General features: G+C 45.7%; 2 protein-coding genes across 4 annotated transcripts in view; one reads left to right on the forward strand and one right to left on the reverse strand.

The window, feature by feature from the left end:
* The first annotated feature begins 557 nt into the window (after positions 1–557).
* On the forward strand, positions 558–11,536 carry LOC129827772 (T-cell leukemia homeobox protein 3-like). The gene is made up of 3 exons (XM_055888933.1): positions 558–1,206; positions 2,493–2,727; positions 10,602–11,536. The coding sequence occupies exons 1-3, from the start codon at positions 813–815 to the stop codon at positions 10,783–10,785; spliced, it is 813 nt and encodes a 270-aa protein (XP_055744908.1). The 5' UTR covers positions 558–812; the 3' UTR covers positions 10,786–11,536.
* A 157-nt stretch (positions 11,537–11,693) lies between these two features.
* Positions 11,694–20,894, reverse strand: part of LOC129827773 (Kv channel-interacting protein 1-like) — a 70,458-nt gene continuing 61,257 nt past the window's right edge. For all 3 annotated transcript variants that reach the window (XM_055888936.1, XM_055888935.1, XM_055888937.1), the window contains exons 2-7: positions 16,889–17,013; positions 16,694–16,763; positions 15,331–15,401; positions 15,065–15,172; positions 14,774–14,941; positions 11,694–12,724 (exon numbers count right to left, since the gene is read on the reverse strand). In XM_055888936.1, the coding sequence (XP_055744911.1) occupies positions 12,677–12,724; positions 14,774–14,941; positions 15,065–15,172; positions 15,331–15,401; positions 16,694–16,763; positions 16,889–17,013 (590 nt within the window). In that variant the 3' untranslated portion in view covers positions 11,694–12,676. The remainder of the gene's footprint in view (positions 12,725–14,773; positions 14,942–15,064; positions 15,173–15,330; positions 15,402–16,693; positions 16,764–16,888; positions 17,014–20,894) is intronic.

The raw sequence follows: 20,894 nt of genomic DNA on the forward strand, positions 1-20,894 counted from the left end.
GACTAAACTGTATCGAAATAGGAAAAGGCAATGGGAAGTAAGAAATATGTAATCGTTGCAACTTGTATCTGTTATTTCAGGTCAATTAATATATTTCATTACAGCCTACTGTATTTTCATGGAGATCGGACAATGACAAGGCTACAAAAAGGAGGTTAGAATACAGGGACTCCGGGCACTTTTTCAAAGCCTGAGGGGCGGCAGGTAGCCTAGCGGTTAGAGTGTTGTACCAGTTACCGAAAGGTTGCTAGCTCGAATCCCCAAGCTGGCAAGGTAAAAATCTATCGTTCTGCCCCTGAACAAGGCAGTTAACCCACTGTTCCTAGGCCGTAACTGTAAATAAGAATGTGTTCTTAACTGACTTGCCTGGTTAAATAAATAAAGCACTAGGTCAAGTGAATTGTCCAAACAGGTCAAATGAAAGGTTTAGAAATGTATGCTCTGATATTGCACTAAATTATATGAACTCTGTCGGAAAGAAGTCTAGGTTATGGTGTTAAATTATCCTCCCCCCAAGGGGTTGACAGCACCAACCAATAAAAACACAAGAATGGGGGGGGGGCAGCAAGACCAACATGTTTTGACGCAGGGAAGAGAGCGTCACAGACTTATCCAAACGCACATCAAACTTTCACTGGCGTGCACGAGGATGATCTGAAGGAGTGCTTTCCGAAGATTCAGATGGTCGGATTCGGAACGGAGGATGACAATGGAGCCAACCGCAGTTGCTTTTTGGCACAAACCGGCTGTTTAACCTCGTTATTTATTTTCCATCCTGTCCAGCCATCCCACGGTCTGAGTAAACGGTGGGGATGGAGCGCGCACAGAGCGCCACAAGCCCTCCTACCAAAGAGGTCCAGCACGAACCCATCAGCTTCGGCATCGACCAGATACTTAGTAGCGGTGCTGACTCAGAGAGCGGCCGAACCAGCAGCGGAGACGGTTGCCTTTTAGGGAGCCCAACCGGAGAGAGCGCAGCGCCCTGCACCGCGCTGTCTATCTCCCTCTCGGGTATGGTACCACAGTTAGAGGATTCTGGTTTGTACGGAGTGAACCGCAGCCTGGGCAGCAGAGGAGTGATCCGGGTGCCCGCTCACAGACCGTTGACGGTCGAGGGACCACTGCATGTGGGGAGCGCTGTGCCCGGATATGGAGGCCTGTGTTTCCCGTGGGTCGGTTATAGGTTCGCCAAGGACAGGTTATCAGGTAACTTTCCGATAGAACCCTTAGCCTATAGCCCATCAAATAATGTTTATTCTGTTTATATATATATATATATATACACCATTTCAGGCACAGTGATTTAGACTATCCATCTGAACATTAAGAAAATGTTCCCGGTTTCCCGTAATGGCAATTTTCAAAACATCTTATCTTACGTGTAAAAAGCTTTAAAAAAGTGAAAAGCCAAATAATAACGATAACGATACGGCAATAAAAACAACAATAATACAGATTATGTGATCAATAAAATAACAAAGCATTTTGATAACCATTAATTCAATCTTCAACCTTTTACGCATTAAAACGGAAGAAAATGTAGGCTTCACCCACTTATGCAATTTTACTGAAATTGTATCTTATTTCCTTATTTCTCTACATATTTAGCATATTTTAATGTTACAAGGCGTGTGCTTGATAAAGTCAATTAATACTTATAGCAACGAAAACCACGTGTAAATATTGAATAAGCCTATACAAATAAAATGTGGTAAAAAAGCATCATTGCTACAATAATCAAATTGCATTGTAAAATCACCCAGAATAGCCTTAAATTGTATTGCTTTATGCCTCCATTTGTATTCACTTCCAGTTTAGGATCTTCTAGCGCCAAGGACATGTGATAAATTATTATTTTTAGATGTATCTCATGCACGTTCTTGTTATTGGCCTAAATATATAGATTTGAAATATAAGGATTTTGTTTAACACCCAACAGTTTATACAATCTGATAAAGACATATGAAAACATCCTCGCCAAGAGTGGTAAGCCATAGTGTAAATGTTAGGCAATAATGCTATTGATCTCAAATGTAGGCCTATTCAATCTGTAATAGCCTAATTCAGCACACAGAGCCGAACCCAACATGATCGACTCCCTGTATTTACTATTTAATGTCATTGTTTGCTCCCGCAAGAGGAAGCCTAATTGTAATATCCAGACAGAAATTATGGCTTTATCCCCAGAGAATAAACGATTAAAATCAGGTTAAAAATGAATATTCGCAAATTGCAGATGGATGTGTCGACGTAGGCCCAAACAGAAACGCCCGGTTTTATGCAGGCGCCAAATCAACCAATACAATTCTCTTCTAACTAGGCTAATAATGAATATAACCTTTGTTTTCTACTGAGGATTAGCCTATACCCCAGAATTGATGAACTGTACAACAACACAGTTGGAGTCTTTCCTACCACAGAGGACAAAACACCCATCACTCATCCTCCGTGTAAACTCATCCTCCAGTCTGTTGTTCTGCTCCCTCCTTCAGCTCTCGTGCCATTCACGGTGACCCGGCGGATAGGTCATCCATACCAGAACCGCACACCGCCCAAACGGAAAAAGCCTCGGACATCCTTCTCCCGTGTGCAGATTTGTGAGTTGGAGAAGCGCTTCCACCGGCAGAAGTACCTCGCGAGCGCGGAGCGGGCCACCCTCGCCAAGAGCCTGAAGATGACAGACGCGCAGGTCAAGACCTGGTTCCAGAACCGCAGGACCAAGTGGAGGTCAGTTTATCAATTTTACAGTTGACATGTTTAGTCATACCTTAAAGTAAATGTCCATTGAAAATCTCAATGGATTATGTCTTCCTCGTGAGGAGAATGAGCTGGCCAATTAGAAGTCTACTCGCATGAATATTTTTAACGATGTTTGGTAAATGCCCACACCGTTATGTTGTTGGGGTACGCCGACATCATTTCAACACAGAAAAGCTGCTGCTTTTAAAAAGTGCTACACATAGGATTTTTGTTGTTGTTGGATTTTTGCATTGTAATTTCAGGAAATGTCCATATTAAATCTGCAGTAATAGTGAAATCAAAGTGTTTCATAGTCACTATCATTTCATTATTAGCAACAGATCTATCATGAAGATCTATCATGAACATTTTCTGAAATTATACTAAACAAAAATATAAACACAACATGTAAAGTGATGGTCCCATATTTCACGAACTGAAATAAAAGATCTCAGAAATCTTCCTCATGCACAAAAAGGTTATTTCTTTCAAAAGTTGTGTGCAAATTTGCTTACATCCCTGTTAGTGAGCATTTCTCTTTTGCCAATATAATCCATCCAATTGACAGGTGTGGCATATCAAGAAGCTGATTAAACAGCATGATCATTACACAGGTGCACCTTGTGCTGGGGACAATAAAAGGCCACTCTAAAATGTGCAGTATTATCACAAAAGTTTTGAGGGAGCATGCAATTGACATGCTGATTGCAGGAATGTCCACCAGAGCTGTTGCCAGGTAATTTAATATACATTTCTCTACCATAAGCCACCTCCAAAGTCATTTTAGAGAATTTGGCAGTACACCAGCCCAGGACCTCTACATCCGGCTTCTTCACCTGATGGATCATCAAAGACCTGCCACTCGGACAGCTGATGAAACTGTGGATTTGCACAAGCAAAGAATTTCTGCACAAACTGTCAGAAATCGTCTCAGCGAAGCTCATCTGCGTGCTCGTTGTTCTCACCAGGGTCTTGACCTGACTGTAGTTTGGCATCATAACCAACTTAAGTGGGCAAATACTCACCTTTGATGGCCACTTGCACGCTGGAGAAGTGTGCTCTTCATGGATGAATCCTGGTTTCAACTGTACCAGGCAGATGGAAGACAGCGTGTATGGCGTCGTGTGGGTGAGCGGTTTGTTATTCACAACATTGACATCAGAGTGCCCCATGGTGGTGGTGGGGTTATGGTTTGGGCAGGCATAAGCAACGGAAAACAAACACAATTGCATTTTATTAAAGGTAATTTTAATGCAGAGATACCGTGCCGAGATCCTGAGCCCTATTGTCGTGCCATTCATCTGCCGCCATCACCTGACGTTTCAGCATGATAATGCACGGCCCCATGTCGCAAGGATCTGTATACAAGCTGGAAGCTGGAAATGTTACAGTTCTTCCATGGCCTGCATCCTCACCAGACGTGTCACCCATTCAGCAGGTTTGGGATGCTCTGGATCCACGTGTACGACAGCGTGTTCCAGGTCCCACCAATTTCCAGCAACTTTGCACAGCCATTGAAGAGGAGTGGGACAAGATTACACAGGCCACAATCAACAGCCTGATCAACTCTATGCGAAGGAGATGTGTCACGCTGCATGAGGCAAATGGTGGTCATTCCAGATACTGACTGGTTTTCTGATTCACTCCCCTACTTTTTTTAAGGTGTATGTGACCAACAGATGCATATCTGTATTCCCAGTCATGTGAAATTCATAAATTAGGGCCTAATGAAGTTATTTCAGTTGACTGATTTCCTTATATGAACTGTAACAGTAAAATCTTTGAAATTATTGTTTTTATATTCTTGTTCAGTATATAATGCAAAAATGTAAAAGAAAATTCTATCTGTAGCACCTTTAACCAGTGATGTAAAGTACCTACACTACCGTTCAAAAGTTTGGGGTCAATCAGAAATGTCCTTGTTTTTGAAAGAAAATCTAAAAAAATGGTCCATTAAAATAACATCAAATTGATCGTAAATACAGTGTGGACATTGTTAATGTTGTAAATGACTATTGTAGCTGGAAACGGCAGGTTTTTTATGGAATATCCACATAGGCGTACAGAGGACCATTATCACCAACAATCACTCCTGTGTTCCAATGGCACATTGTGTTAGCTAATCCAAGTTTATCATTTTAAAAGGCTAATTGATCATTAGAAAACCCTTTTGCAATTATGTTAGCAGTTTTATTGCTTCTTTAATCAGGGCAACAGTTTTCAGCTGTGCTAACATAATTGCAAAAGCGTTTTCTAATGATCAATTAGCCTTTTAAAGTGATAAACTTGGATTAGCTAACACAACGTGCCATTGGAACACAGGAGTGATGGTTGCTCATAATGGGCCTATGCAGATAATCCATTAAAAATCTGCCGTTTCCAGCTACAATAGTCGTTTACAACATGAACAATGTCTACGCTGTATTTCTGATCAATTTTGTTATTTTAATGGAACAAAAATGTGCTTTTCTTTCAAAAACAAGGACATTTCTAAGTGACCCCAAACTTTTGAACGGTAGTGTAGTTAAAAATACTTCAAAGTACTATTTAAGTAATTTTTGGGGGTATCTGTACATTACTTTAAATTTATATTTTTGACAACCTCATACTTTTACTTCACTGCATTGCTAAAGAAAATGATGTACTTTTTACTCCATACATTTTCCCTCTTCACTCAAAAGTACTCGTTACATTTTGAATGCTTAGCAGGAGAGGACAATTGTCTAATTCACACTTATCAAGAGAACGTCCCTGGTCATCACTACTGCCTCTGATCTGGCGGACTCACTAAACACGTGCTTCGTTTGAAAAACATGTCTGATGGTTGGAGCGCGCCCCTGGCTATCCGTAATGAAAAAAATGAAAAATTGGTGCCGTCAGGTTTGCTTAATATAAGGAATTTGAAATTATTTATACTTTTACTTTTCATACTTAAGTATATTCAATACCAAATACTTTTTAGACATTTACTCAAGTAGGAATTTACAGGGTGACTTTCACTTTTACTTTAGTCATCTTCGATAAATGTATGTTTACTTTTACTCTGAAAACACTGTTACTTTAAGTCTTAATCTCGTTCACCAGTCACCAGACAGACACTTCTGCTCATGCCCAATTAGTCTGGGGACAAGGATAGTTTTAAAATATAGGCCTGAATTGAGACTATTGAGACGAATTATTTTCTGGTAGTGTGAAAGGTGCTACATGGGATTTTGGGGGATTTTTGCAGTGCCTTCAGAAAGTATTCACAAAGTGGGGTTGAAATGGATTTAATTGTATTTTTTATCAATGATCTACACAAAATACTCTGTCATGTGAAAGTGGAAGAAACATTTCAACATTTGCCAAAAAATTATGAAAAATAAAAGACTAAAATATCTTGATTAGATAAGTATTCAACCCCCATGTTAGAATCACCTTTGGCAGCGATTACAGCGGTGAGTCTTACTGTGTCATGCCCTGACCTTAGAGAACCTTTTATTTCTCTCTTTTGGTTAGGTCAGGGTGTGATTAGGCTGGGCATTCTAGTATTTCGTTTCTATGTTGGCCTGGTATGGTTCCCAATCAGAAGCAGCTGTCTATCGTTGTTTCTGATTGGGGATCATATTTAGGCAGCCATTTCCCACCTGTTGTTTGTGTGATCTTGTTTTTGTGTAGTGCCTGTGAGCACTCCATTACTTCACTTTTCGTTTGTTTCTGTATTTGTTTTGGTGAGTTTCATTTATTGAAACATGTGGAACTGTACGCGCCTTGGTCCATTTATTCCAACGAGCGTGACAGAAGGTCCCAGCACAACTGGACCAAGCAGCGTGCCCGGGAGGAGATGGCATCCTGGTCTTTGGAGGAGGTCGAGGAGAGAATATCCGGGACTTGGGAGGAAGTCTTGGCAAGACACGAAAGCCTGCCGGGGAAGCATGCGGAAGCAGCGAAGGAGCAACAACGACGACACCGGGGTTCGCAGCCACGACGGAAGCCCGAGAGGCAGCCTCAAAAAATGTTTTGGGGGGGAACACAGGTTGGTTGGCGGAGCCAAGGTGGGAAGCAGAACCAACTCCCTGTACTCACCGTGTGGAGTTGGTCACCGTTCAGGTGCCATGTTTTGCGGTTCTACGCACCGTGTCTCCAGTGCGCCTCCACAGCCCGGTGCGTTCTGTGCCAGCTCCCCGCACTTGTCGTGCTAAAGTGGGTATCTGTCCAGGACGGGTTGTGCCGGCTCAGCGCTCCTGGTCTCCAGTAAGCCTCCAGGGTCCAGTATATCCTGCGCCGGCTCTACGCACTGTGTCCCAAGTGCGCCTTCACAGCCCAGTGCATCCTGTGCCAGCTCCCCACACTTGCCATGCGGAGGTGGTCATTTGTCCAGGACGCGTTGTGCCAGCTCTACGCTCCAGAACTCCAGTGCGCCTCCACGGTCCAGTACATCCTGTGCCGGCTCCACGCTCCAGGCCTCCTGTGCGTCTCCCCAGCCCGGTACGTCCTGTGCCGGCTCCACGCACCCAGCCTCCAGTGCGTCTCCCCAGCCCGGTACGTTCTGTGCCAGCTCCACGCACCAGGCCTCCAGCGACGGTCTGCAGTCCAGAGCCTCCAGCGATTGTCTGCGGCCCGAAGCCTCCAGTGACGATCCATGGCCCGAAGCCTCCAGTGACGATCCATGGCCCGGAGCCTCCATTGATTATCCATGGCCCGGAGCCTCCATTGATGATCCATGGCCCGAAGCCTCCAGTCATGATCCATGGCCCGAAGCCTCCAGTGATGATCCATGGCCCAAAGCCTCCAGTGATGATCCATGGCCCAAAGCCTCCAGTGGATCCATGGCCCGGAGCCTCCAGTTATGATCCATGGCCCGGAGCCTCCAGTGATGATCCATGGCACGGAGCCTCCAGTGATGATCCATGGCCCGAGGCCTCCAGTGATGATCCATGGCCCGGAGCCTCCAGTGATGATCCATGGCCCGGAGCCTCCAGTGATGATCCATGGCCCGGAGCCTCCAGTGATGATCCATGGCCCGAAGCCTCCAGTGATGATCCATGGCCCGGAGCCTCCAGTGATGATCCATGGCCCGAAGCCTCAAGTGATGATCCATGGCTCGGAGCCTCCAGAGACGATCCACAGTCCGGAGCCTCCAGCGGGGGTTCCCAGTCCGTAGCCTTCAGCGAGGGTTCCCAATCTGGAGTCTCTGGCGACGATCTACGGTCCGGAGTCCCCGGCGACGATCTACGGTCCAGAATCCCCGGCAACAATCCACGGTCCGGAGCCTCCGACGACGATCCACGGTCCGGCGCTTCCGGTGACGATCCCCGCACCAGAGGCGCCACCGAAGCTGGCGGATCCGCATGCGGAGCAGGGTCTACGTCCCGCACCGGAGCCGCCACCGAGGCTAGATGCCAATCCCGGACCCTCCCCCATAGAGTCAGGTTTTGCGGCCGGAGTCCGCACCTTTTGGGGGGGGGGGGGGGGGGTACTGTCATGCCCTGACCTTAGAGAACCTTTTATTTCTCTCTTTTGGTTAGGTCAGGGTGGGATTAGGGTGGGCATTCTAGTTTTTCGTTTCTATGTTGGCCTGGTTTGGTTCCCAATCAGAGGCAGCTGTCTATGGTTTTCTCTGATTGGGGATCATAATTTAGGCAGCCTTTTCCCACCTGTTGTTTGTGGGATCTTGTTTTTGTGTAGTGCATGTGAGCACTCCATTACTTCACATTTCGTTTGTTTCTGTATTTGTTTTGGTGAGTTTCATTTATTTAAACATGTGGAACTCTACGCATGCTGCGCCTTGGTCCATTTATTCCAACGAGCGTGACATACTGCTTGACTGAGGGACCTTACAGCTACTTGTACTGTATGTGTGGGGTACAGAGATGATATGGTCATTGAAAAATCATGTTAAACACTGTTCCATGCAACTTATTATGTGACTTGTTAAGCAAATGTTTGCTCCTGAATTTATTTAGGCTTGCCATGGCAAAGGGGTTGAATACTTCTTGACTCAAGACCTTTCAGCTTTTCATTTTTAATACATTTGTAAAAATGTAAAAAACATAATTTCACTTTGAAATGATGGGGTGTTGTGTGTAGGCCAGTGACAAAAAAAAATCTCAATTTAATCCATTTTAATTTCAGGCTGTAACACAACGAAATGTGGAAAAAGTCAAGGGGTGTGAATACTTTCTGTAGGCACTGTATAATTGCTGATGATTTTAAACTATAGGTCTTGAGTCAATAAGTATTCAACCCATTTTTTATGGCAAGCCTAAATAAGTTCAGGAGTAACATTTTTATCCAGACTCATTGCAGGTAAGAAAACAAACGTCCGTGGGAATGGCGTAGAATCTGGCCGTATTAAGGAGCCTGGGTAGCCAGGCAAGCTGTCAGCATGGCCACTGCTCTTTAAATATGTCACTCAATGCTTCAAGTCACACCCTGCCACACCCACCAAATGGAGCAAATGTACCTCAAAGTCTGCTGACGAAAGTTTTGGTGAAACATGTCGTTCATTTCAAACCATTATGCAACATAGCGAACGTTCAATCGAACTGAACAGCTCGCTGGTAGATCCCTAATTCTTCTGCCAAAAAATGATTGGACTATCCTGTAGGCCTACCAGAATAAGTCAGGAGAAAACAGGATGGTAAAATCAGCCCAAGTGTCACACCTTCTCCCCCTTCCCCTCTCTGAGCTTGAGGGAGCCAGGCTGCCCTTCATTACGCACACCTGTCACCATCATTACTCGCATCTGCGCTCATTGGACTCACCTGGACTCCTTCACTTTGTTGATTGCCCCTCTATATCTGTCTGTTCCTCAGTTGGTTCCCCGTGTCAGCATTATTGTCATCATGTGGTTTTATTCCCCCGTCCAGGCGCTATTCTTGTTTTGTTTGATGTCTGTTTTACATTAAATGTTCACTCCCTGTATTTGCTTCTCGTCTCCAGTGTCAGTCCTTACAGAATGCTGACACCAATATTTGAGGGAGTTCTTGTTTTTTGTTTTTGGTGGTTACGTCAGATCCAGGTGCCACCGCTGATGGAACCAGGGGTGCCTCAGCTGGCTCGTCGGGCTTCCACGCCTTAGTTGTCTCGAGAGGTTTCCTTGCCTCGTTTGGCTCAGCAGGCTTCCATCCCACGTCATGCCTCAGCCGGCCCATCAGGCTCCCACGCCTCATCCGGCTCGTCAGGCTCCCACGTCTCAGCTGGATCGTTAGGCTCCCACGCCTCAGCCGGCTCGTCGGGCTCCCACTCCTAAGCCGGCTCGCCGGGCTTCTACGCCTCTGCCCGCTAGTACAGCGACAATGCCTCGGCCCGGCCTGTCAGGCTTGCCCAGGTGGGATGCCGGGTGGGGCCCCTAGAGGGGGGGGGGGGGTACTGTCACGCCTTCTCCCCCTTCCCCTCTCTGAGCTTGAGGGAGCCAGGCTGCCCTTCATTACGCACACCTGTCACCATCATTACGCGCATCTGCTCTAATTGGACTCACCTGGACTCCTTCATGTTTGTTGATTCCTCCTCTATATCTGTCTGTTCCTCAGTTGGTTCCCCGTGTCAGCATTATTGTCGTCATGTCGTTTCATTGCCCCGTCCAGGCGATGTTCTTGTTTTGTTCACTCCCTGTACTTGCTTCTTGTCTCCAGCGTCAGTCCTCACACCAAGTCTGTTTGGTCTAGACCTATAGTTTATCAAGTCATCTGCAATTATACAGTGCCTTCATAAAAATGAAGCTGTAGGCCTAGATGCCTAAGGAAAGTTGAGATGGTATATAAACGTCCACTAGGCTACATAAGTTTGACCATTGTTGAATTTCAACATATTAGAAGTATTCTATGTTCATAATTAGATTGTAAGCAAGTAGACCTAATCTCTCTCTTTCTCTGTTTTAGGAGACAGACAGCAGAGGAGCGGGAGGCTGAGCGTCAACAGGCCAATCGGCTGATCCTACAGCTGCAGGCCGACGCCCTCCACAAGTCCCTCAACGAATCAGCAGGTTTCGACCCGCTGTGCTCACATAACTCCTCCTTGTATGCCCTGCAGAACCTCCAGCCCTGGGCCGAGGAGAGGGAGTAGGAGGAACCTGCAGCCCTGGGTCGAGGAGAGGGAGTAAGTCTCACGCAACCACTGATCCAGGGTCACATATTTGGCCATCCTTCCCAACTGTTAAGATGAGGAATTGGATGATTTGACCCTAGCTCAGTTGGTAGTGGCAAAGTGGAGATTATGGACAGTGTGTGATGCCCCTTTGAGACTGTGTGGAGACAAGGTGCCTGATAGCCCTAATACTACACCCAACCCCTCATCCTTAGATTGAGCCCTATCTAGGTCTATCACTAGCCAAGCACCCTTACAGGTGTTTTGACCCCTATCTGGCCTTGTGTTACATCCCACACTGTGGCCGTGTTCGAGAGCGTCAAATCCATGGTGCATTGTGGGTAAATGGTTACTGACTGATCTACAGATAAGAATGAGTAGTTATTTATGATGCAAGGTGATTTGTAGATCAGTCAGCACTGTTGGCAGCAACGTGGAACAAGCTCTATGACTCTATGACTAAAGAGAGATTGTAGACTCAAGTGACAGGGAACTGAGGGAAGGACAGGAGGAGCCATGTGTGAGAGGTAGAGGGGTATAGAAGAGAGGGAGGAAGTGGAGAGGTGGAAGAGTGATGCATGTAATGTTGGTAAAGTATGAAACTAAAACATCCTCAAATGTTCCATTTGTGATTCATTTCCTATGAGGATGTGGGTGTAAATGTATCGTCATTTGTACTTGGGCTGTAGATATGTAAATACCGATATACACTCTTCACTTGAGAACTCTTCATTTGTTGCCTGTGGTGTACAGACATGGATGGAAAGCTTTGTTTTACTCAAATATCATTTTGTACCACATCTCAATACACTGATGTTTTCTGTGAGATAACTATGAGAAAAGGGATTTTGCATTTTTTTGTCAGTAAGTTCACATTGATTAGGCTATTGTCATCTCTCATGGCTTTATTCCTGTATTCTCAGTGACAAGGTCTCTCTCTCTCTCTCTCTCTCTCTGTCTGGTCACAGTGAGTGGTTGGGTATTGTCTTGAGAGTTGTTACTGTCGTAATATCCCACAGTCGTAATATCCCACATAAGAATACACTTCAAAATGGGACTTGCAATAACTTCCTACCACTGTATATGTCTATCATAGGCCACATAACATCCAATCCAGGCTCTGTGGGCGGGATGTCGTCTGGCCATGACTTAGATTGACAGAAAAAGAGACCAACCACGACACAGATGAAAAGAGCTCATTGCAGACAGAAAGATAGAAGCCAAATATGTCACCACAACACCAAAAACATTGAATAACACTAACACACATTCGGTAGGAGTTCTGCATTTAGCAGGGTTAAGAATGACTTGGTTCAAATGTATTTTTCTTAAAGGTTAAATACCGATCAGATGAATTCTACAGATGAAAATGTATTGATTGTGTATTTGTTATTTGTAGTCGATTGAGGATTCAATCCAAGGTATGTGTGTATGCCTTAATCTGTGTGTGTGTTTATGTCAGTAGGTACACTAACAGGTGTGATATACACTCTCAGAGAGATCAGTAACCATAACAACATCAACAGAACAAGACAGAGAGGACTAGGGTGAAAGGTTACAGGGTCACAGGAGGTTCAAAAACAGGTACAGGGGTCAGAGGTCAATGGCAAGGGTCATAACCCAGCCCGTTGATGGTCACTGCCATGGTAACATGATGGCGAGACACTGTGCCACACGACTGGTGTGTATAGCTGCTGTTGTGCAGCCGGTGTTGAGTACCTCTCGTAACCATGGTGACAACAAAGTTTATTTGTGCCTCTTTTTTCCATTAAATGGCGGGCTCCTTTTCCTTCTCACAGTTCAAGCATCTCTTCCAATCCCTCCCGGTCTTTCTTTCTCTGTGTCTTTTCTCTCCTTTTCTCTGTGTGGTCTAAATTACATTTTTGAAGAGCTGCAGGGACCTCATGATGTTTTCGTCCTAAGAAAATAAAGTATGGAAAAAAGGAGAGCTGATTTAATATCAGGTGGAAAAAATTATACCTCTGAACTTGCAGTTCTCATAACCACCACGAGGGGGCAACAAAAACAGAGGAGAAGATACCAAGGGACAGCAATGTGAACAGCAGAGAGTACAGAAAGCAAGACTCCTCACATGCTTGTTTTTTCTGGTTGGGGCAGGGTTGGCGGGGCAAGAGGGAGGAAGGGATTTTAGTCAACCAAAACCAGCTGCTATCACAGTGATGCCTATGCTAAGCTAAGGACCCTGGGAGTAAACACTTCCTTCTGCAACTGGATCCTGGACTTCCTGACAGGCTGCCCCCAGGTGGTAAGGGTAGGTAACAACACATCCGCCACGATGATCCTCAACACAGGGGCCCCTCAGGGGTGCGTGCTCAGTCCCCTCCTGTAATCCCTGTTTCCTCATGACTGCACGGCCAGGCACGACTCCAACACCATCATTAAGTTTGTTGATGACACAACAGTGGTAGGCCTGATCACCAACAACGACAAGACAGCCTATAGGGAGGAGGTCAGAGACCTGGCCGTGTGGTGCCAGGACAACAACCTCTCCCTCAACATGATCAAGACAAAGGAGATGATTGTTAACTACAGGAAAAGGAGGACCGAGCATGCCCCCAACCTGTAGTGGAGCAGGTTGAGAGCTTCAAGTTCCTTGGTGTCCACATCACTAACAAACTATCATGGTCCAAGCACACCAAGACAGTCGTGAAGAGGGCACGACAAAACCTATTCCCCTGCAGGAGACTGAAAAGATTTAGCATGGGTCCTCAGATCCTCAAAAGGTTCCACAACTGCACCATCGAGAGCATCCTGACTGGTTGCATCACTGCCTGGTATGGCAACTGCTTGGCCTCCGACCGCAAGGCACTACAGAGGGTAGTGCGTACGGCCCACTACATCACTGGGGCCAAGCTTCCTGCCATCCAGGACCTCTATACCAGGCGGTGTCAGAGGAAGGCCCTAAAAATTGTCAGACCGCAGCCACTCTAGTCATAGACTGTTTTCTCTGCTACCGCACGACAAGCGGTACCAGAGCGCCAAGTCTAGGTCCAAGAGGCTTCTAAACGGCTTCTAAACAGCTTCTACCCCCAAGCCATAAGACTCCTGAACAGCTAATAAAATGGCTACCCAGACAATTTGCGTTGCTACTCTCTGTTTATTATCTATGCATAGTCACTTTAACTCTACCTTCATGTACATATTACCTCAATTACCTTGACTAACCGGTGCCCCCGCACATTGACTCTGTACCGCTACCCCCTGTATCTAGCCTCGCTATTGTTATTTTACTGCTGCTGTTAAATTATTTGATACTTAGATTTTTTTTACTGTTATTTTTGGGGGAGTATTTTTTCTTAAAACTGCACTGTTGGTTAAGGGCTTGTAAGTAAGCATTTCACTGTAAGGTCAACATCTGTTGTGGTGACAAATACAGTTTGATTTGATTTGATGGGAGAGCCATAGGATTTGACCGAATATTGTGGATTTCTCCCCCAAACAGTGACTGGAGTCAATTCTGGGCAACTTTATGACAAGCTGAAAGAGTGTTGAGCATTCTGAGCCCGAATGGTTTCCATGACATTTTCCAGGCGGTGACATCTTCATTCTAAGTCTTTGGAGGACCGAATTAAGAAGTTAAAAAGGTAAAGACCTACGGAAGGGGCAAATAGAAAATAATATTATACTTCATAAAATAACCCTAAGTCACTGTTGTGTACTTCTGTTGTGTACTTCTAAACTATAAAACTACACAACAGTGTTTGAAACGATAATTGATTATCTGCCTAGCAGCTACCTTGTTCTAATCTGATTGGTCAGATGTTTGTTGTTGACATTCAGATGGTAGATGGTTGGAAGCAAACCTAAAGTGGTTGAGTTGACGCATGGCTGTGAAGTTGGTCAGTTGATCATTGAATTTGATCCATCCAAAACCCTCAAACTACAATAAAATACAAGAATAAGTGGATGGAACAATGATGATCGTATAAATGTAGAGAAAGTTGACCTCCTGGCAGGACAGAATGAACTCGTCCAGAGTGACTACTCCATCTCTGTTCTTGTCCATCTTCTGGAAGAAGGCATCCACATGTTGTTTGGGGGTGTCTGTCTTCAGGGCAGGGTAGGTGTACTTCCCCATCATGTCATATATCGCTCTGACGATGTCTGTCATCTCCTGTAAAACACGCACAAAGAATACACAAAACCGCCGCATATGAAGCAAAATATATGCAATGATATTTGCCTGTCGTTGTTAAATGGTGAAATAACCACACGCAATATTTAAGTACACACACACCTCCTTGTTGATGTAGCCATCTCTGTTGATGTCGTACAGGTTGAACGTCCACGTCAGTTTCTCCCTCACTGAACCCCTCAGCAGGGTGGACAACGCCATGATAAAGTCCTGGAGGAGGGAGAGAGCGACAGAATGAGACGCCGTATCACCGAGAACAAGAAGACGAATGATCCAGAATACAAAAAGGGTTAGTCATCTGATGATGGTGAGAAAGAGAAAGAGAGAGATAGAGCGGAGGAGTAGAGAGACAGTAGAGGAATGTTAACCTCAAACTTGATGGATCCACTGTGTGCTGAGTCAAAGGTGTTGAACAGGTAGTGTGCGTAGGTACTGGCATCTGCAGAGCATTGGAGGGAAGAGATACACTATGTATACAAAGTATGTGGACACCCCTACAAATTAGTGGATTCGGCTATTTCAGCCACACCCATAGCTGACAGGTGTATGTAATTGAGCACACATTCATGCAATCTCCATAGACAAACATTGGCAGTAGAATGGCCCATACTGAAGAGCGCAATGACCTTCAACGTGGCACCGTCATATGATGCCACCTTTCCAACAAGACAGTTCGTCAAATGTCTGCCCTGATAGAGCTGCCCCGTTCAACTGTAAATGCTGTTATTGTGAAGTGTAAACGTCTAGGAGCAACAACGGCTCAGCCGTGAAGTGGGAGACCACACGAGCTCACAGAACGGGACCGCCGAGTGCTGAAGCGCGTAGTGCGTAAAAATCGTCTGTCCTCAGTTGCAACACTCACTATTGAGTTCCAAACTGCCTCTGGGAAGCAACATCAGCACAATAACTGTTAGTCGGGAGCTTCATGAAATGGAATTCCATGGCAGAGCAGCCACACACAAGCCTAAGATCACCATGCACAATGCCAAGCGTCGGCTGGAGTGCTTTAAAGCTCGCCGCCATTGGACTCCGGAGCAGTGGAAACGCATTCTCTTGAGTGATGAATCCCGCTTCACCAACTGGCAGTCCGACAGATGAATCTGGGTTTGGCGGATGGCAGGATAACCCTACCTGCCCCAATGCATAGTGCCAACTGTAAAGTTTGGTGGAGGAGGAATAATGGTCTGGGGCTGTTTTTCATGGTCTGGGCTAGGCCCCTTAGTTCCAGTTAAGGGAAATCTTAACACTAGAGAATACAATAACAATGCCCCCGCGGACAAAGTGAGGTTCATACAGAAATGATTTGTCAACATCGGTGTGGAAAAACTTGACTGGCCTACACAGAGCCCTGACCTCAACCCCATCTAACACATTTGGGATGAATTGGAACGCCGACTGCGAGCCAGACCTAATCGCCCAACATCAGTGCCCAACCTCACTAAGGCTCTTGTCGCTGAATAGAAGCAAGTCCCCGGAGTGTTCCAACATCTAATGTTCCAACATCTAGTGGAAAGCCTTCCCAGAAGAGTGGAGGTTGTTATAGCCGCAAAGGGGTGACCAACTCCATTTTAATGCCCATGGTTTTGGAGTGAGATGTTGGACTAGCAGGTGTCCACATACTTTTGGTCATGTAATGTATGTATTACCCTTCATGTGATCACAACACAAATCCACTGCACAACTCAACACCTTTAAAGGTTATGTACACACAGACACAAACTCATTCCCTACCTCCATGGGGAAAGAACTGCGCGTATATTTGTTTGAAGGTGTCCTCATTCACCACCCCACTAGGGCACTCCTACGATGGAGAGAGAGGCAGAGAAAGACAGAGAAAATAGAGAGAAAAGAGAGAGATCAGCCATAGATAGAGTGACAGACACTAAGTGATGAAGTAATGGAGTGACACATAGATTGACTACATACGTTTTTGAAGCCTCGGTAGAGCACTTGCAGCTCTTGCTTGCTGAAGTTGGTCTGAGCCTCTAGTTTATCCAGCCCTTCTGGCCGATGACACACAATGCTCAACTCAAAATCATCATCTATTTTATCTAGAGAGAGACAGAGCATCAATATCATCACAGGGAATTTACACAAAATGTTGCATTTTCATCAGCTATAGAAAGGAGTAATACTGTAGGTAGGGAAAGAGAGAGAAGGGAGGACACAATAGCATAGAGAGGAGATGGGCCTCAGAGAGAGAGGTCATTGTAGAAATCCCTGTGTTCCTCCACCTCAGTCACTTGACCGAGTCACTGTTCAATGATACTGTACACTCTTAGAAAAAAAGGTGCTATCTAGAATCTAAAAGGGTACTTTGGTTGTCCCCATAGGAAAACCAAAAAGGAAAACCAAAAACCTGGAACCAAAAAGGGTTCTTCTATGGAGACAGCCGTAGAACCCTTTTGGAACCTTTTTTTCGAAGAATGTACAGTCACACAAAACCAGCCTTACACACAGGTAATGGTAGTACACTTTCCCTCCTCTCTCTCAATACGCATGGCAATCTTCATTCATATTGAAAAGTTTCACTATGCAGAAAATCGGAGAGACCCTTTAAGCTCAGCAGTGGTAACATACCAGGTCAATATCTGGGTTGAAAATCCTGGATAACCCGCAGTGGTAACTAATCACCCTCAATGTGGATTGCACCCAGTGGTAACTACTCAGCCTCAACATGGATAACCCCCAGTGGTAACTACTCACCCTAAATGTGGATAACCCCCAGTGGTAACTACTCACCCTCAATGTGGATAACCCCAGTGGTAACTACTCACCCTCAACATGGATAACCCCCAGTGGTAACTACTCACCCTCAACGTGGATAACCCCCAGTGGTAACTACTCACCCTCAACATGGATAACCCCCAGGGGTAACTACTCAGCCTCAACATGGATAACCCCCAGTGGTAACTACTCACCCTAAATGTGGATAACCCCCAGTGGTAACTACTCAGCCTCAACATGGATAACCCCCAGTGGTAGCTACTCACCCTCAATGTGGATAACCCCCAGTGGTAACTACTCACCCTCAATGTGGATAACCCCCAGTGGTAACTACTCACCCTCAACATGGATAACCCCCAGTGGTAACTACTCACCCTCAACGTGGATAACCCCCAGTGGTAACTACTCACCCTCAACATGGATAACCCCCAGGGGTAACTACTCAGTCTCAACATGGATCACCCCCAGTGGTAACTACTCACCCTCAACATGGATAACCCCCAGTGGTAACTACTCACCCTCAACATGGATAACCCCCAGGGGTAACTACTCACCCAAAACATGGATAACCCCCAGGGGTAACTACTCACCCAAAACATGGATAACCCCCAGGGGTAACTACTCACCCAAAACATGGATAACCCCCAGGGGTAACTACTCACCCAAAACATGGATAACCCCCAGTGGTAACTACTCACCCAAAACATGGATAACCCCCAGGGGTAACTACTCACCCAAAACATGGATAACCCCCAGGGGTAACTACTCACCCAAAACATGGATAACCCCCAGGGGTAACTACTCACCCAAAACATGGATAACCCCCAGGGGTAACTACTCACCCAAAACATGGATAACCCCCAGTGGTAACTACTCACCCAAAACATGGATAACCCCCAGGGGTAACTACTCACCCAAAACATGGATAACCCCCAGGGGTAACTACTCACCCAAAACATGGATAACCCCCAGTGGTAACTACTCACCCAAAACATGGATAACCCCCAGGGGTAAATACTCAGCCTCAATGTGGATTACCCCCAGTGGTAACTACTCACCCAAAACATGGATAACCCCCAGGGGTAACTACTCACCCAAAACATGGATAACCCCCAGGGGTAACTACTCACCCAAAACATGGATAACCCCCAGTGGTAACTACTCACCCAAAACATGGATAACCCCCAGGGGTAAATACTCAGCCTCAATGTGGACAACCCCCAGTGGTAAATACTCAGCCTCAATGTGGATTACCCCCAGTGGTAACTACTCAGCCTCAAAGTGGATAACCCCCAGGGGAAACTGCTCAGCCTCAATGTTGGTAACCCCCAGTGGTAACTATTCTCCCTCAACATGGATACTGTATATATCAATGATGTTGCTCTTGCTGCGGGCGATTCCCTGATCCACCTCTATGCAGACGACAACATTCTGTATACTTCTGGCCCTTCTATGGACATTGTGCTATCTAACCTCCAAACGAGCTTCAATGCCATACAACACTCCTTCCGTGGCCTCCAACTGCTCTTAAACGCTAGTAAAACCAAATGCATGCTTTTCAACCGTTCGCTGCCTGCACCCGCACGCCCGACTAGCATCACCACCCTGGACGGTTCCGACCTAGAATATGTGGACATCTATAAGTACCTAGGTGTCTGGCTAGACTGCAAACTCTCCTTCCAGACTCATATCAAACATCTCCAATCCAAAATCAAATCTATAGTCGGCTTTCTATTTCGCAACAAAGCCTCCTTCACTCACGCCGCCAAACTTACCCTAGTAAAACTGACTATCCTACCGATCCTCGACTTCGGCGATGTCATCTACAAAATAGCTTCCAATACTCTACTCAGCAAACTGGATGCAGTTTATCACAGTGCCATCCGTTTTGTTACTAAAGCACCTTATACGACCCACCACTGCGACCTGTATGCCCTATGCTAGGTAAAGTGCCGCCTTATCTCAGTTCACTGGTCACGATGGCTACACCCACCCGTAGCACGCACTCCAGCAGGTGTATCTCACTGATCATCCCTAAAGCCAAAACCTCATTTGGACGCCTTTCCTTCCAGTTCTCTGCTGCCTGCGACTGGAACGAATGGCAAAAATCTCTGAAGTTGGAGATTTTTATCTCCCTCAACAACTTTAAACATCTGCTATCTGAGCAGCTAACCGGTTGCTGCAGCTGTACATAGTCCATCGGTATATAGCCCACCCAATTTACCTACCTCACCCCCCATACTGCTTTTATTTATTTACTTTTCTGCTCTTTTGCACACCAGTATCTCTACTTGCACATGATCATCTGATGATTTATCACTCCAGTGTTAATCTGCTAAATTGTAATTACTCGATTTATTGCCTACCTCCTCATGCCTTTTGCGCACATTGTATATAGATTCTCTTTTTTCTAGCATGTTATTGACTTGTTTATTGTTTACTCGATGTGTAACTCTGTGTTGTTGTCTGTTCACACTGCTATGCTTTATCTTGGCCAGGTCGCAGTTGCAAATGAGAACTTGTTCTCAACTAGCCTACCTGGTTAAATAAAGGTGAAATTTAAAAAATTAAAAACTAAAAAATAACACCAAGTGGTAACTGCTCAGCCTCAACGTGGATAACCCCCAATGGTAACTACTCACCCTCCTCGTGGATAACCCCCAATGGTAACTACTCACCCTCCTCGTGGATAACCCCCAACGGTAGCTACTTAGCCTCAACGTGGATAACCCCCAGTGGTAACTACTCACCCTCCTCGTGGATAACCCCCAATGGTAACTACTCACCCTCCTCGTGGATAACCCCCAACGGTAGCTACTCAGCCTCAACGTGGATAACCCCCAGTGGTAACTACTCTCCCTCAATGTTGGTAACCCTCAGTGGTAACAATTCTGCCTCAACATGCATAACCCCCAGTGGTAACTACTCACCATCAACATGGATAACCCCCAGTGGTAACTACTCACCATCAACATGGATAACCCCCAGGGGTAACTACTCACCTCACTCTCATTACCCCTACATTTACATTACAGTCATTAAGCAGACGCTCTTATCCAGAGCGACTTACAAATTGGAAAGTTCATACATATTCATCCTGGTCCCCCCGTGGGAACTGAACCCTGGTCCCTCCGTGGGAATTGAACCCACAACCCTGGCGTTGCAAACGCCATGCTCTACAAACTGAGCCACACGGAACCACGTG

This window comes from Salvelinus fontinalis, chromosome 29 (genome assembly GCF_029448725.1).
Source record: "Salvelinus fontinalis isolate EN_2023a chromosome 29, ASM2944872v1, whole genome shotgun sequence".
In the NCBI taxonomy this organism is placed as follows: domain Eukaryota; kingdom Metazoa; phylum Chordata; class Actinopteri; order Salmoniformes; family Salmonidae; genus Salvelinus; species Salvelinus fontinalis.

Excerpts from the sequence above, each read along its gene's own strand:
- LOC129827772 (XM_055888933.1), top strand. The coding sequence starts at position 813 with ATGGAGCGCGCACAGAGCGCCACAAGCCCTCCTACCAAAGAGGTCCAG. Across the intron at positions 1,207-2,492 it reads CGCCAAGGACAGGTTATCAG|CTCTCGTGCCATTCACGGTG; the intron begins GTAACTTTCCGA and ends TCCCTCCTTCAG. Across the intron at positions 2,728-10,601 it reads AACCGCAGGACCAAGTGGAG|GAGACAGACAGCAGAGGAGC; the intron begins GTCAGTTTATCA and ends TCTCTGTTTTAG.